Source organism: Jaculus jaculus, chromosome 7, assembly GCF_020740685.1.
Source record: "Jaculus jaculus isolate mJacJac1 chromosome 7, mJacJac1.mat.Y.cur, whole genome shotgun sequence".
Taxonomy (NCBI): Eukaryota; Metazoa; Chordata; class Mammalia; order Rodentia; family Dipodidae; genus Jaculus; species Jaculus jaculus.
This window is the reverse complement of record NC_059108.1, coordinates 111,272,387-111,289,853: the sequence shown is the minus strand read 5'-3', so window position 1 is coordinate 111,289,853 and position 17,467 is coordinate 111,272,387. Positions and strand designations below refer to the sequence as shown.

The 17,467-nt window shown below is 39.1% G+C and overlaps 1 protein-coding gene across 3 annotated transcripts in view; it reads right to left on the bottom strand.

The window, feature by feature from the left end:
* The window catches only part of Tmem260 (transmembrane protein 260), a 65,652-nt gene extending 48,389 nt beyond the window's left edge, over nucleotides 1–17,263 (bottom strand). For all 3 annotated transcript variants that reach the window (XM_045154333.1, XM_045154335.1, XM_004649214.2), the window contains exons 1-3: nucleotides 17,070–17,263; nucleotides 12,284–12,315; nucleotides 11,413–11,564 (exon numbers count right to left, since the gene is read on the bottom strand). In XM_045154333.1, the coding sequence (XP_045010268.1) occupies nucleotides 11,413–11,564; nucleotides 12,284–12,315; nucleotides 17,070–17,232 (347 nt within the window). In that variant the 5' untranslated portion in view covers nucleotides 17,233–17,263. The remainder of the gene's footprint in view (nucleotides 1–11,412; nucleotides 11,565–12,283; nucleotides 12,316–17,069) is intronic.
* Nucleotides 17,264–17,467: the final 204 nt, after the last annotated feature.

Here is a 17,467-nt window from a genome sequence, read left to right as displayed (position 1 = left end):
ATATTCCCAAGGGGTAATAAAATGCAGAAGTTTCAGTTACTCAATATTGTCTTAAATACTGATATATAAAGCAAGTTCCTTATATGAACCAAAATTTTTATCAAAGTTTAAAGAAAATACTTCAAAATTTGACCTTCTGTTTTATTGAGCCAAATATCAGAGAGGCCTCCATGTCAATCAGGCACTGCACACGAGACAGAAAAGCACTGAGTGTGCAGAAGGTTTCTCACGGTGATGCCACAAAACTCTTTCTTTTCGTTTTTTGAGACAGGGTTTCATTCTAGCTCAGGTTGACCCAGAATTCACTATGCACTGTCAGAGTAGCCTAAAACTCACAGCAATCCTCTCCTCTACCGCCCGAGTGCTGAGATTAAAGGCACTTGCCACCACACTAGCCTGCCACAAAACTCTCAAGATTAACCCGTCTGAAGATGAGTTCACACTGAACCTTGTTAGTGAGTGATTGAGAAGCACTTTCACCATCTGCTTAAGGAAGAAAAGTGTTTTCTTAAGAATTTACAGAATTCCTCACATCTCCAATGAATCCATTGTTCTTTTTTAAAAACTTAGAGAAAAAAAATTATTTAAAAAAAAAAAAAAAACCAGAATGGCCATGCCAGGACATGCCAGCCACTGCAAACAAACTCCAAGATGCATGCACCACATTGTGTATCAGGCTTACATGGGTACTAGGGAATCAAACCTGGGTCCTTAGGCTTCACAGGCAAGTGCCTTAATTGCTAAGCCTTCTCTCCAGCTACACTGTCCTTTTTGAATACAAGGTCCTTTGTTATGAGCCCTATATCATTCCTATCAATGAGGGAATGTCCTATGAATGATTAGACATGTTAATTGCAATCTCTTTTCAGAAATAACTTTAATCAGACCATATAATCTACATCTCCACCCCTGAAAAGGCTCTAACATATTTTTTCAGTCAAGTTAAATTATATAAGCATAATAAAACATTATTCAAAATGTCTTTACATGTAATAATTGTTAAATAAAATGATAGTCCTAATTTCTAGCTAAGTAATGGAAAGAAACCAGGCATAGGGGCACAGACTTGTAATCCCAGCACTAAGAGGCTAAAGCAGAAGGATGGGGAGTTCAAGGTCAGTCTGGACTATATAATAATAAGACATCTCAAAGAATAAACTACAGGGCTGGAGAGATGGCTTACTAATTAAGTCACTTGCCTGCAAAGCCTAAGGATCCAGGTTCCATTCCCCAGGACCCACATAAGCCAAATGCACAAGGTGACGCATGTTTCTGGAGCTCGTTTTCAGGGGCTGGAGGCTCTGGCAGGTGCCTCTCTCTCTCTCTCTCTCTCTCTGCCTCTCTCATACATTAAAAAAAATATTTTTTTAAATAAATAAACCACAAAAAAGGAAAGGGGGAAAAGAAATGTCAAATCTGATATTACTATTTAGCTATAAACTTTAAGTGAAGTATTGTCCCAATCCCATAAAATAAGCTATTATATACTATCCATAAAGCTTAACTGCCATGAAATATAAACATGAATACCTCCAGTGTGATAAACAAGTATCACAAAGACAGAGATCAAGTCTGATGACTTAACAAAATAAAAGAGACATAGGCAAAAACTCCATTGTGCTTTCACTTGGCAGCTATGAGCCCTATTTCAATTTTCATTTTAGTCTCCTGAATAAATACAATATAGTAATTTTAAAAAACAAAGAAGCTAATGATTTACTTTAGCACAATCTTTTTTAAAAATTATACTTTGGGTTGGAGAGATGGCTTAGAGGTTAAGGCGTTTGCCTGCAAAGCCAAAGGATCCCAGTTTGACTCTCCAGGAACCACATAAGCCAGGTGCACAAGAGGGCGCATGCATCTGGAATTTGTTTGCAGTGGCTGGTGACCCTGGCATGCCTATTCTCTCTCTCTCTCTCTAATAAATAAATAAAATATATTTTTAAAAAATTGTACTTTGTGTGTGTGTGTGTGTGTGTGTGTGTGTGTGTGTGTGTGTATACACACAATAGGGTCTCTTGTTACAGCACATACACACCAGATACACTACTTTCTACAACTGTCATTATGTGGGCACTTGAAGCACAGCTGGCAGGCTCTGCCTTTAGCTACTGAGCCATCTCCCCAACTCTTTGGTAGAATCTTAAGGTAAGAATTTAATAATTGAAAGACATATATTTTTCTAATGAACCTGACATATAATCCTTCATCCAACTACCAGTAAACAGCCTAAACTGTTTTCCATTTTTATTTAAGAACAGCTTATGATGTTAGTCATCGTATGTACGAAGTTCCCTATTCTTAACTCAGTTTTCAGAAAGTGAAGCCAAAGCATGAACTGCTTCAAGTAAGATTTATTTTTAATTTAATGTTATTTATTTATTTATTTGAGAGAAAAGGGCAGAAAGAGAATGGGCACACAAGACCTCTAGCCACTGCAAATGAACTCCAGACATATGTGCCACCTCATGCATCTGGCTTTACATGGGTACTGGGGAATTAAACCCAGGTCCTTACTCTTTGCAAGCAAGCACCTTAACCACTGAGCAATCTCTCCAGCCTGAGATAGGTGTTTTTAGAGTTAAACAAGACTTACAGAAAGAGGAATCCTGCCAGGCATGGTAGCTCATGCCTTTAATCCCAGTATTCAGGAAACTGAAGTACAAGGATCACCAAGAGTTTGAGGTCAGCCTAGGCTAAAGAGTGAGTTCCAGGTCAGTCTGGGATAGATTGGATCCTGCTTCAAAAAAGCAAGAGGGACTGGGCGTGGTGGCGAACGCCTTTATTCCCAGCACTCGGGAGGCAGAGGTAGGAGGATTGCCATGAGTTCGAGGCCACCCAGAGAATACAGAGTGAATTCCAAGTCAGCCTGAGCTACAGTGAAATCCTACCTCGAAAAACAAAACAAACAAACAAAAAAAAAAAACCAAGAGGGAAGGCTGGAGAGATGGATTAGGGGCTAAAGCACTTGCCTGTGAAGCCTAAGGACCCAGGTTCGAATCACCAGTACCCACGAGTCTGGAGTTCATTTGTAGTGGCTGGAAGCCCTGGCATGCCCATTCATTCTCTCCCCGCCCCCTTGCTCTCAAATAAATGAATTTTTAAAAAGCCATGGTGGGGGAAAAAGATGAAACCTTATGTGATCATATGAAGAAAAGATCATCTACTTTGAATCCCACTGCTATGCTAATTTCAGTAGCAAAACCATTATATAAACGGTACTCACATATTAGCATATTAGCAACAATAATCAAAATCAAGTTTTTATGTAGTTTAGAAAGGTACACTTAATTCTAAGTTTCTATACTAGTAAGTAAAGAAAAACAAAAATATAAATGAGTATCAAATCAAGTTATTAGAGTATGTTTTATTTTACTTTTGCAATGCTAGAGTTTGAACCTAGGGTCCTGTGTATGTTAAGCAAATGTTCTATGACTGAGCTACACCTCAGCCCGCCCTCTTTGTACTTTTTATTTTTGAGATAGGGTCTCACTAAGTTCCCAGGCTGACCTTTAACAAACTTGATAACCTAGGCAGGCCTCAAACATGCTATCTGCCTGCCTCAACCTCCTGAGTGGCTACTCTGTCAGGCCAAGCTTGTTTTATTTACATAAACATATTTTACCTTTTTTTAAAAAATTTTTTTTGTTCATTTTTTTATTTATTTATTTGAGAGCAACAGACATAGAGAGACAGATGGAGGGAGAGAGAGAGAATGGGCGCGCCAGGGCTTCCAGCCTCTGCAAACGAACTCCAGACGCATGCGCCCCCTTGTGCATCTGGCTAACGTGGGACCTGGGGAACCGAGCCTCAAACCGGGGTCCTTAGGCTTCACAGGCAAGCGCTTAACTGCTAAGCCATCTCTCCAGCCCCTATTTTACCTTTTATATATAATATACATTACGTAGTATGCCTGTGGTAAATAAATCTTCCTAAGTGTTTTGTACTTAGGTTAACACTAAAATGATGCAGCTCACATTCTAGAACACAGTGTTTACATACAATGAAGAAAGACAAAGAAAGAATGTAAGAGACAGTCTGGAAAGGCTGGTCAAGTATTTTAAATTTCACGTATATAGCCAACGACAGAAACTGTCTACTGAGGTCAGGAAGACGGGATGCAGTTAAGACTATCCCAACAAGTGTGAACACCAGAAACACACTCCTCGGAAGCTGCTGATGGGCAGCAGGTTTCTCAGTATTCATCTGTTGACACAATGGATAAAGCGGGAGGTTACGATTTATAACAGTGACACAGGTTTGCCATCCATGATAAGGTGCATTTTCTTTCCACTACACAGTATTTGATTTTCATGTATAGTCACATGTTTGTCTAACCTCAGTCAAAAGGCAAATAACAGAAACCTAAAATTCTTTTCAAACACACATTTGATGTGCCTCATAAAATTCATGAATGCATTTGACTTCACTGTTTCTTGAATGCAAAGAATCCCACATGGAGAGTACCCTTCCTTCATCTATACTAAGAACGCCTACTGGGAATGGAATTCGTGTACACATGGCACGAAGCAATAAATGAACTGTTAATATGGGTTCATACTGATGTTTCCAAAGTACAAAGGATTAGGAAGTATGCTAAAGTAGGATACAACCAAGAGCAAATTTGCTCTCCCTATCATTGCATAGTCCTATCTTTCTGAGTGTTACTCATGAAAATAATATATCATATATCAACACCATATTTTTCTCTCTCAAGGCTATATGACAAATGGCTAAACTGGGGCCTAGCCTATAAAGCTGAAATATATACATATATATATATATATTTGGCTTTTCAAGGTACGGTTTCACTGTAGCTCAGACTGACCTGGATTTTACTATGTAGTCTTAGGGTGGCCTCGAACCCATGGTGATCCTCCTACCTCTGCCTCCCAAGTGCCAGGATTAAAGGCGTGTGCAACCACGACCGGCTACTGAAATCCTTTAAAACTTTCTTTTGCTGTCAGTTCACTCAACATTCATGTGGCAAATAGTGCCCAGTGTCTGATGTGCCAAGTGCTCTGTGGGGATGTTCTAGTCAGAGAATTCGAGGTTGAGGATCTAAAGACTCCCAAGTCCAGACCCAATGAACACAAATCAGGAAATGAGCTTATAGTACCTCTAAAGCCACAACAACTGAGCCACAAAAATTTACATTTCCATCTTTAGCAAATAAGTCACTTTTCCACATTTTATAAAAATTTATTCTCACTCCAGAGAAAATCCTACCAAGGTGAATTCTATGTCATGAGACTCAATCTCACGTACAACTGTACATAAAATTTTTCACCTACACAAATATTAACTACTTATAATCTGTAAGGAAAGGGACAAATTATTATTCCTGATTGAAAACCAGTAGGTAAGAGAAAAAATAAAAGGCTTCAGAAATGAACTTTCTAACACAATAGCATTGGAAAGAATATGATTATGAACAGTTTCATAAATAGGATGTACTCACTTGATTGCTGTTAGAATTAAGATGTCCATATGAACTAATAGGACACCTACCTACAAAGTCTAAAAGAAGTCAGGTTATCTGCCGCCCTACCCCTCCCCCCCGCCCCCACCACCTAACCTACATTACCTAGAAGAAAGCCCTGCACTGGTCTTCAAAGGCATCTCTACTTCTAACGTATTACCAAGTTGTCAAGGCCTGCCAGAAGCTCGCAAAATGGGAGGCAATACCTTCTTGAGGTACAGCCTAGTTAAAAACAATGCCCAATTAAAGATTAAAGTCAAATTTGTTTGAAATGTGTAGAGGCACCTGACTTCGAGATGAGCTTGTTATGCAGTCTTGCTAGTGCTTTTGCCCTCAGTAGCAAAACCCAAAGTAGTTGAACGTGTACCCAGCATATTGTTCTCGGAGGCACTGTCTAAGGCATCGATCTCAATACACCACGGCCTTTTGAGGATGCTGCATCATTTTCACAATGTTAAGATATGAAAAGCATAGGAAATAGCCATAAAACATCCAAGTAATTAAAACCAACAGAATGATAGTAAGCTACGTTCATGAGCAACATTGACCCCAATAAACAAGAGATTTAATCTGAAATAGTTGTATTATGCAGTTACATAGCATATTTAAATATTTAAATTCATTAAGATTGTTTTCTGTCTCTGAATTTGAAAGCAGCAAGTCTGTATGAGTTGTGACGTATCATTTTATTTGTAAGTTTAAGAAATATATGCATTGATTAGCAGAGTCCTAAGAACTGATGAGTAGTTCCAGTGGCAAAATCTCGGCAGGAAACAGATTTAGCAACTTAAATGTTTTATAAGTTTTTGTAATTGAGGAAACTTTTCATAATCTGACATTTGTTAAAACCACTTATTAGAAATTATGCAGCACAGTAGCTGTGGAAATATGAGCTGGCTTCACAATTATAAAGTCAGCCTATGTAGCCCTTTCCTATTGTACATAGTGGCATAAGCCCCACAGCGGCCTATCAGCTAACTGGCAGGCAGGGGGCTGCTCTATTCAAAGTGAGAGATACAAGCTGCAGGGCAAAAACCTGGCAGCTCCCATCTGACCCCACAATCCCCTACTGGTGACAGCTCCAAGCTCCATGGCAAATTAGGCCTTCTCATATTACAATTGGAGAAGACAGATTCCATTAGCAGTATCTGAAATTGAGTGGAGAGCTGCACTGTTATCAGACTTGACTCATAAGCACTGCTATTAATCAGAGCTATGATAGCATTTATATATTTCAAGCTATCTGCTGCCGCTGTGATATTCTGCTACAAAGGGTTGATGGGACTTAGGAAAGTGAACAATAGAGCTTTCTGGGAAAAGCAGAGTAAATCAAGAAAGTCTATGACTTCCGCACATTCTGAAGGGATTGCGGTTTACATAAATTTTCTCCCAATTGGAGATTGAGCTCTTCCTCATCTTACACATGGGATTTAGTTGTCACTCAATGGTAACAGCTGTGAAAAGGTGAAGCGGCCCACCGCTCAGAATATTGCCTTCGCTTTTAAAGCAATTAACCCATGAACAGGAGGATACCTGGTGATATCAAAGGGATTAGGCCAGGCAGTGCATTATTAACATTTCCTTGAACTAATTCTAACTCTGACTAGCTGTCAGAAAAGACTCTACAGTCTTAAAAGAGTTTTTGCCCTGCTTTTCTCCCTTCAAAATGAAGTGCTGCTATTTGAGCCTAATATGTCCCTCTACTTATAAAAAAATGCAAATGAACCAGGCTCATAATATGCTTAACCAGTCTAAGTCTATGCAACTTTAATACAAGTATGAGAGAAATATATGATCAATTAACCAGGGATCAGAAAGATAGTCTTCTGAATGGAAATTAATGCTCCAGTACTTTCCATTCTTCTCCAACTACAAAAACTTGGGGACTATTTGTTACTTATGCATAGTTACTTCTGAAATTAGGAAGAGCTTCACATTATTCTCTATGGCAATAATCTAAAGTACTCTGAGCTGGAAAATCCAAATGTCCCTTAAGCAGCAGATTCTGCATTCTCTAAGGTATGGCATTTTAATTTTCTATTCTTTATTGAATGGAATCTTAATGGAAGCTGTAAGAATAGCAGACACAGTGCTTAGAAATAAGCACTTTCTGAAACTATAATCAAATTAATTTTAAGCAGCAACATAATATTTAAAATACATAACAAAAAGTGGCAAAATCCCATGTGTAAAACATGGTCGCAAAATAACCTGTCAGAAGATAGTTAAGAATTAGTAGAATTGATCAAAAGCTCCTTGTAGTTTCAATATACCTTTGATTATTACTAATATTATAGTATTTAGTATATACTCAATGTAACTATTTGACATTAAGAGATCTGATTTCTTAATGTAAAGTGTTAATGGTGTTACTGTGTTTATGCAAGTTTCTGGAAACAGTGTCTTTAGAAATAACTGAAATTTTGTTTATTTAATAAGTGGTGAGTTTACCTTACTTCCTTAAAATAAGCAGAGAATTTGATTATAAAAATTGGAGAAGTTTTGCTCTCATCTGTCATGAGTGCTCAATAAACACCATTGAATGAATTTTGATAGTTCCATTTGGCTACTAGTAGCTGGAAATAACAATACTACTCATGATAACAGTTTGTTAATTCTCAGGTCTATGAGAATCTTCTCTGTCCTGTAACTACCAGAACACACAATATAAGATATGCCCTCATCTGAGATCATAATAAGTTAAATCCTCCCTGAGATACAACATGATGTGACCTAGTTTAATGTTTCCTAGTAGATAATCTTGAAATTCAAAGAGTAATGAAGTTAGATGGCACCCACAGCAGCATGTACATTACCTTGATTTTTAAAAAGAATTTTATATAAACAGCACTTGTGAATTACAAATAGGATACTTCAAATCACATCCTATATTTAAAAATTAGATTTGAAAGGCCTTAAAAAAGCAAGATCTGCCAGATGTGGTGGCACACACCTTTAATCACAGCACTTGGGAGGCAGAGGTAGGAGGATCGCCATGAGTTCGAGGCCACCCTGAGACTACATAGTGAATTCCAGGTCAGCCTGAGCTAGAGTGAAACCCTACCTCAGAATAGCAAAATCTTACTTTTCATAAAACACTAATTATATAACTTTAAATGTACAGATGAATAACTTCATATAAATGAAATATATTAAATTAAGCCCCTTAACATAATGCATGCTTTAAGATGCATTTAAGGGAATAATACATAAATAAACTCAGAAGAGTCACAATCTTACTATTTTTAATTCAATAAACTACAATGACATATATGGCTTTCAATGTGCTATTTTACTCATATGCCTTCTATAATAGAGCAAAGCAAATATAAATGAGTTCTTGCCAACCATTTAGGAAAGACTGACCAAAAAACAAAACAAAAAAAACCAAAACACAGTGTTAATGACATCTTATGGCTCTTAAAAGCAAGAGAATGATGCAAGAAAAGCAAAAATTACTACTAGTTAGAACACAACGAATAAATTGTTTTTTCAGTTTAAGTTATGTTTACTGAAAAAGGGAGCCTTTTATATCAACACATTTAAACAGAAATTTGCTTTTAAAATACAATCTTTGTTTAAAAGGTATTGAAGGTCTTTATGTCCACCCCAAGAGCTAAATGCTATGTGAACAATTACCTGAAAAAAACCCTAAACCTGTTAAAAGAATTAATTTACTGCACACCAGTCAGCACTAATCCCACATGTACAGTAATGTTCTCTAAGTAATGGGGGAAAGAAAGAATAAAACTGCTTCCTGGATCCAATCCTTCAATATTTCACAACAAAACAGAACGATGATTTGGTCTGTAAATGAATAAAGTAGTGGAGTGTCTCCTAGACAAATTTTTACCAAGGAGTCCACATGTACAGAAATATACTTACTGTATACTAAGACTGGAAAAAAGCCGTCACTGTAATAGCTGCAAAAAACTGTGCCCTGCTGTTGGGTTTATATTCACAGAAGAAAGGTTTTAGAGGTTAAGTTCAGGTCATACAACAAATGAAATTGTAACAAGCCAGCTGACATTGTATAATGTCTTCTTCCATTCAATCAATAGGCTACTGTTAGTCCTATTACCATAGAGATGGCTTCTCCTTTCTGAAGGGTGTCTATTGTTTGACAAAACAGATTTGCCACTTGAACTGGGTTGTTCCCAAAGGACTTGTACCTTGTCAGTTATTTGTATTCAAAATAATGAAGTATTTTCATATTAGAATGTATGTGAAAGATAATAGTGTTAAGATTCTTTTTTGGAAAAAAAAAGCAACTTTTCCAAAGTACTATATTATTAAAACCACTCAGCCTATTTGGTATTATTAGAGCTTTGATTTAAGACATGTCAGCAAGTATACATATTATCATCAATGTTACATATTAAGAGTAAATAGTCATAGGCTACTGTGCTTATCTAACTCATATAACCAATCATAGTAAGTGAGAAAAGCTACCTTCAGATGTGGACAACTCAGATGAAATTTACTGCCCAAAGCTACTTAGATTTGAAAAAGAGTTTACATATGCTTTCCACAGTAGTTCTCAGATAGAATGGCATCAACAACACATTGAAAAATAAGGAAAAGTTTTAGAAAATGAAACATTTAGCTTAGCTAAGATCACACGCCTGCCTGTGTTAAAATGCCTTCTGAAAATTAATAATTCACATCTTCAGTACTGAACAGGCTAAGTTTCAAATTTCAACTCAGACATTTAAAAAATTTTTAAGATCAATTTTTCTCTCAACGGAAATATTGGCAGATACTTAATCATAAGAGACTCAGAAGAAATAATTTTACTCAAAATTATCATAACCTTTTAGAAAAGAAAGCATTCATCACACTAATCAGTCCAGAGATGTCATTTTAAATACTTCATATTATAAACGTTTAGCTATCAAAGAAAACAAATAAACAAATTTAAGTAATATAGACAAAATTTAGCAATGATCAATGACTATAATATCTAAATCTAAGCCCTTTATAAAAAAGATTTAAAGGGAAAATTTAGAGTTATAATTATGTTAGTTTTTACATTTCTAGACATAACTCAAAGGGAACTAATGGGTAATATGATTATTATAAAATATTAATCTTTAAAAACATTGGAAACTGTCTATTCAAATTACACTACACATGAAGTAAAAATGATTTTTTATTTTTTAAAAAACTACAAAGTTAAGTGAGCTTGCCAATATCCTTAACTAATGACCAATTTTTTAAAAGCAGGGTAGCTTTCAAAGTAAGAAAGGCTTCCATCGATGAAGTAAATACAGTTCAGTTTGTCTCACTTCCCTACGGCAATAGCGGAACAAAGTGAAATCTAACTAAAACCACATCCTAAATGTGATTACCTTGGTTAGCAACCTCATTTCAAAAGCAAACATTAAGTTCATACTTGTATTATAATTCTTACTGGGCCCAGCCTGAGAGGCAGCTGTCCAAGGTAGTAGCTGCCATTTACCGAAAGATGAGCCTCAGATTGCTGAGTCTGCATCTTCAAAAAATGACAAACCAGCCAGGTGTGGTGGTGCATACCTTTAATTCCAACACTCGGGAAGCAGAGGTAGGAGGATCGCCATGAGTTCAAGGCCACCCTGGGACTACATAGTAAATTCCAGGTCGGCCTGAGATAGAGTGAGAGCCTACGTCGAAAAACAAAAACAAAAAATGACAAACCTCCTAAGTTCTGCCTAACGAGGGAGCTGTGACAATGAACTAGTGACACCTTTGCTCCACTGTATGAAGCAGAGTCAATTTTATATTGTATAACCACTTGAGGGTCAAATACACACGAAATTACTGCAAACCAAGAAAGCGAGTTTACGTGCATGAGGGAAACTGTTCAGGCAACAGAAGGCTTGCCTAGGTTTGGGAGTTGGCCATATAGAAACCCACATGTCAAATTAACTCAAACTAATCTGCTACTTTACCTGAACACGGTGAAAAATAGAAATGATGCAGCTATTGCTCCAAATAAGCCACAGAGAAGATTGACTCGGTAGGCAATGGAACCAAATGGCAAGAGTGTAATTGCCAGCTTAGCCACCAGCGTAAACAAAGGATAGCCAGGAGGATGGGCAACCTACAGACAAGCAAGCAACAGTTAGAAGGTATGCATGGAGCAAAGAAGCCTCACACTGGCTGGACTTGAAAAGGGGCCCTGGTAGGCAAGGATCCAGCATAGTCAGCTCCTACGAGCAAGGGTGGGAAGAGCGGTTTCCTGTTGCAGTACCTCCATGCCAATACAAATAAATATTTTCTTTAGTGGATTTGGCAGTATCTACCACATGCTATGTCACCTAGAGACAGGGTGACATACTTCATTGTAGGTTCTTACTCAGTTTGTCCCCTTAGTTCACAGCGCATTAAGGTCATTTAGAAGGCTATTGAAAGGAGAGTGCTGAAATATCATCTTGGGTAGAAAGTTGAAAGACCACACTGTATCGGATTACCACCAGGCTGACAGTCGTAAGGTCCTGACTAAAGGGATCACACGCCATAATAAAGTTTATTAAATAATAAACTTATTAAAACTGTTAACCCGATTTATTCTCCACAGCTTATACAAAATTTGGGGTGATAATAAGCCAGCTACTGTATATATAGTAAAGGCTTTGCTTTATAATTTAGTTTAATTGGATTTAAAACTTAAAGTAAATTGTCACGTACTGTACTTATAAGTTACTAAAAAACTAGGGTTTGAAAATAAATTAATCTACTTTACTCCATGCTTAATTAAACTTTCTTAATTCCTAAAACTGTTAATGAGAGCATTGATTAAACAATAAAACTAATACTTACTCCAAGCTCATGTGCGGCTGTGATCAGTTCCCCTGTGAAAAAATAATGTAAAACCAATAATTACTATTAGAGAATGACACTCCTCCAAAGTTTTCAAAATCCGAATGCTTGCATTGGGGTTTTGCATTAATTTGGCTGAATAAAACTGCAAGTCTCCGGAGATTTAACAGCAGGAAATAGTCTAAGAATACTTTCTCCCTTAGGTCTTTTTAAACAAACCATCTTTGACAGTTGTTAATAATTGGTCAGTGGAAGTACAGGTGAATTCTTATCTAAAAACAAAACAAAATGATCGCTTTTCCTCCTGAAAGTTGTATTCGCTTGCAAATACATGTAGTTTTCTAGAACAATGGTGCAATATGCTATATTCTCTCAAGATGCAACATAGTCTTTCAAGGTACAATCATAAAGCAGAGGGTGGTGGTTCATGCTGTCATCCTAGCATTGGAGAGGCAGGAGTTGCCACTGAGTCCAGCTTGGACTACATAGTTACTTCCAGGCCAGCCTAGGGAACTATCTCTCAAAAACAAACAAAACACAATCAAATGTCATGAAGCTTGAACAATTCATAAACTGGGCCATGCCACCCTAACACTGGATACTTTCTCCATGACATATCATTTTAAACTAGTAAGTCATTCCTTTTTTAATTTTTATTTTTTTGAGGCAGGGTCTCACTAGTCCAAGTTAACCTGGAACTCACTCTGTAGCTCCAGGATGGGCTCAAAATCATGGGGCAATCCTACCTCTGTGAGTGCCAGAATTAAAGACATGCATCACCACACCTAGATAAATCATCCTATTCTTGCCATTTTACACTGCTAGTGTCTATTTCTAAAATTATAATGCAGGAGTCCAATGTCTATTTGATGTTTTAAGCACCCAGAGCAGTATTTCTGACTCAGGTCAGCACAAGGCAGTATAGGAAGGTATCAATCAACAGTAATGAATGATCTCTGAGAGAGATGTTTTAGAAAAAGTACTGTTTTCTAGCCACCAATAGATAGCAACTTATATCTACTACCCAAGTTATAAATATATACCTTTACCTTTTCTGCTCTGGACGACAGCAAGGCTTGACTAGCTTAACGTATTTTCACACTGAAATTACTCACGACTGCCAGTAACCCTAACACTCCCCCTAAGGATGAGGGATTCCTTATTCAGGCCTCCTATGGTTTCAAGGTCCCTGTGGCCTACCATGCAAACTAAGGTCCCCAGTGAAATATGAACTCCAATATTACTCTTTCATACCCCTTATCTCTCATTTTCTCATCCTGCAATTTTTTTCTCACCTGCTCTCCTAGATCCTTCAAGGCCTAATTCAATTGCCACCTATTCATGAAGTGACACCTTTCCTTAGGCATCTACTTCCCAGCATCCTCCAGCAGAATGAAACATTGCCTTCTTCTTAGAACCCACCTGGCTTTATACTTAGCATTTTTATACTGCCTGCCTTATAGTCTAGCTAACTGTTTTCATTTCTCTCTCCCACTGTTTAAAAACATTACCTTATCCATTTCAGGATCCTCCCAAGGTACAACCACCTGTCTCTTCCCTGGCCAACACAGAGAATCTAACACATGTGCTCCGCAGAGGCTCACAAAAAGATTTATCAGTGTCATGCTTACTCCTCAGAAACCTTAGGGGCTGAGGACGTAGCTCAGTTGGTACAGTGCTTGCCTAGGTGAAGCAGGTCCTAGGTCCAATCCCTAGCACCATATAAGCAAGCCCTAGCGGCAGCACTGGTGGAGTACAAGGAGGACCGGAGCTCAAGGGCAGACACAGCTGGAGTCCAGCCTGGGCTACATATTAATCCGTTTCAAAATTAAAAACAAACAACATCCCCACCCTCATCCTTAGGTGAATCACTGCTTCATAGAAGGCCCCTAAAGGTACCCAGGACACATACTGCTTACCTAAGTTAATCACTAATATCAATACCTTAGGAACCAATGTCCATTTTACACCTGAATGGAATTGTTTACTATCTGAAAATGTTTAGAAATAGTCCCTTTTGTAACTACTCTCAAGGAAGAGATTTTTATACTTCTGACTCCATGGAGAAGCTCTTGTGCCTTGTCTGTATGGCTAATTTTTATGCTTATCTATGTAACAATCACACAGTAAGTTCAAACTTTCAAGATCACTATTCATTCTCTCATTTAAAATGTATTCAAACTGCACTTTTTTAAAATGCCATATTTTCTTCTGCTTACCATTAAAAAAAAATTGTCTTTGCTTCTAGAATTCTATTGCTATGAAAATTAATCTGAAATGTAGTAAAACCAAAACAAAACTGAATCTTTTCCTAACCTTGACAGTGGTTTCCTTAGACTACTTGTATTAGAACAAAACTTTCCAATCTAGCAAGTACCAGGCAACTCTGAAGTATATTCAGGTTGGAGACATTGAGATTTATAACTTTTTTGCCCACGTTGCGAATCAGTAGATCTGTCTACAGATGGTTAAAGTTTATAAAACTCAGCTCCCTTACGCTTGATAATTACACCATTATATTACCATACACCAAACTTGTCAAGATCACCACCTCTAAAATATCAGTTAACTGAGTGAAAGGAGATTCTTCCCTACCATGAATACTCCTGCCTACGAACAAACTATACATGTCCAGTAGTGCAAAAAACAATCTTAGCAAAGCCACACAACAGGATAGGTCTATAGGGCAAATGCTGTATCAGATTTGCAAGAAGAACACATGCTTTGTTTTGGTTTTGAGATATGTTCTATTTATTGACAGAAAACATACTTCATAAACATTCAAGAACAGTACATTCAGCATATGATTAAACAAATTTTCCACATTTATATAGAACTGGAAAACAGGTGAGTGATTCAAAGTACATAGCTTTATTATTTTGGGGAAAATGAAATACATTAACATGAAAACAAAGTAACAGATTTTTAAAAAATATAAAGACAGTCTGTGTGATGGTGGATTTAGCAAAGAAATTACATAAAGTTCTTTGACATGGAGTAGACATTAAGAGAGCACGCTCATGTTCTAAAAGTCAACCTTCTTAGGTTTGTTCCTCTGATAGCTTTGACTAGCTGGGACTTTGGATAAAGCACAGACTTCTCATCTACACAGGAAGACAGGAATACCTACCTCACAGGCTGGGGGAGCAACTGCAGTCCACACAGAACCATACTAAGTGCACAGTGTTAGTTGTTACTACTCTTCTCTCCCCCATATTTCAGGCCCATAAGCAGTTGTAACTATTTGTTACTGGACTCAGAGCTACATCACCTCTGAATCAACGTTGCCCAACGTCAAACCCCTTCCAACCCTAACTCTTCCCCGTTATTTAAAATTAATGTTGAAGATTTGGTAACCCCATCCCCTCCTACATCAATCAAACATTACTACTATTTTCTCAATGGGACCTAAAGAAGAGGAAATTTAATGACTTGAAGGTGGAACAGTGAGGATTTGTAATGTGGTAGGCAGCCTTGAAGAGAGTCCCAGTAATCCTCAACTCCTGGCATTCTTGCCATGTAATCCTTCTCCCCTTGGACTATGTTAGATTTACTGACTCCCTCTAATACAACAGGGCAGTGGCACACCGCTTTCAGGATTAGGTTTCAAAATGACAGAGGTGTCAAACAGAGGTGCCCTATCTCTTTCTCTTGACAGGCGTCAGCTACTTTTAAAGAGACCTACGTAGCAAGGAACTGATGGAACTCAGAAGCTAGATACTCCACAAACTGAGTCTTTAGAAGTACAGCTCCAAAAAAAAAAAAAAAAAAAAGTACAGCTCCAGCCCACACTATTATAAAGTCTCCCAGCTGGACTGCTTTCCTGACTTATATACACTGGGCATTGGACACAGTTCGCTCCATCAGCCACCAAATTTGAGTTACCTTGTACTGTTTCTTTAGTTAGGAAACAGACTTACTGCCTGAAGTTACAGAACCATTCTGACAGAGTCACTGATCTTTTAAGGCATTAATCTGGCAGTGAACCAGGAACCTGTTTCTAGTCTCAGTTACGGTACAATTATGCTTAGGACTTAACCTGCCAGGGACACTTGATCTTAGCCAAAAGCCTCAGAAGTACTGCCTATGACTTCAGTAGCCCAAGAACCACGCCTTTCTGTTTCCCAGACAAGGCATTTGCGTTTTTTGTTATTGTTTTCTAAGGCAAAGCATCACTCTAGCCCAGGCTAACCTGGGATTCACTCTTGCAGCCCAGGCTGGCCTCTTAACTCACAGTGATCTTCCAACCTCCGCCTCCCAAGTGCCAGGGTTGAAAGTCTATGCCAGCACACCCAGCTAAAGAGCAGCCCGTTTTACACTGCATCCGGCGTCCAGTTTCAAGGGTTCTCCTCCAAGTAAGTGTGCGTTGGCCGCTCCTTCTCAAGACTCAAGATTCCACCTGAAAACAGCACCCCCAGGAAGCCCCTCCCGACCGTCGTCTCCCGAAGGAGCCCACTGCCCAGGCACCACTCTCAACCACGGTCCTCCCCACCGTGCCCGCCATCCACCGCTACTTAAAATGGAGTTTATTCAGCAACTTGTGCATCGTGCCTGACCCACGCCATTCGTTCACACTGTAAAAACAAAAAACAAAGTGCGAGGGCTCAGCTGAGGGTAGGACTAACCGACAAGAAAAGGAACGCAAAGGGGAACTAAGACAAAAACAAAACTCAGGACCAGGAAAAAACAAACAGAACAGAACAAAACGAGCCTGGCAAGTGGAACATCCCCCCGCGGGCGCCGGGAACAAGGGCTGGAGGGGACGGGCGACCTGTGAGTACTTTACCCGAGTCTCCCCCCGGGACCGAGGGGGGCAGCGTGACGGTGAACACCGCGGCCACAGCGGCGAACACGGCGACGCCGCCTCCGACGCCTCCCGAGCGCCGCGGCCCCACTCGGGCTGCCGCCCACCCCGGGTCCGGGCCCCTGCCGTCGTCATGGATACCCATGGACCCGGACGCCGAGAGGACGGGGAACACGCGGCCCGGACGGACGCGGAACCCAACACACCGCGCGAGGAGCGCGCAGCCCCGGCGACTTCCGGTCTGGGCGCCTTGCACTCCTTCCCGCAGGGCGGGGGAGGCGGACATGGCGGGCACGGGGGAGCGGGCCCTCAGAGTTCCCCGGTAGCCTCCACTTGCGGCAGTCTTCATATTTCTAGTGTGTTTTAAAGGAATGAATCAC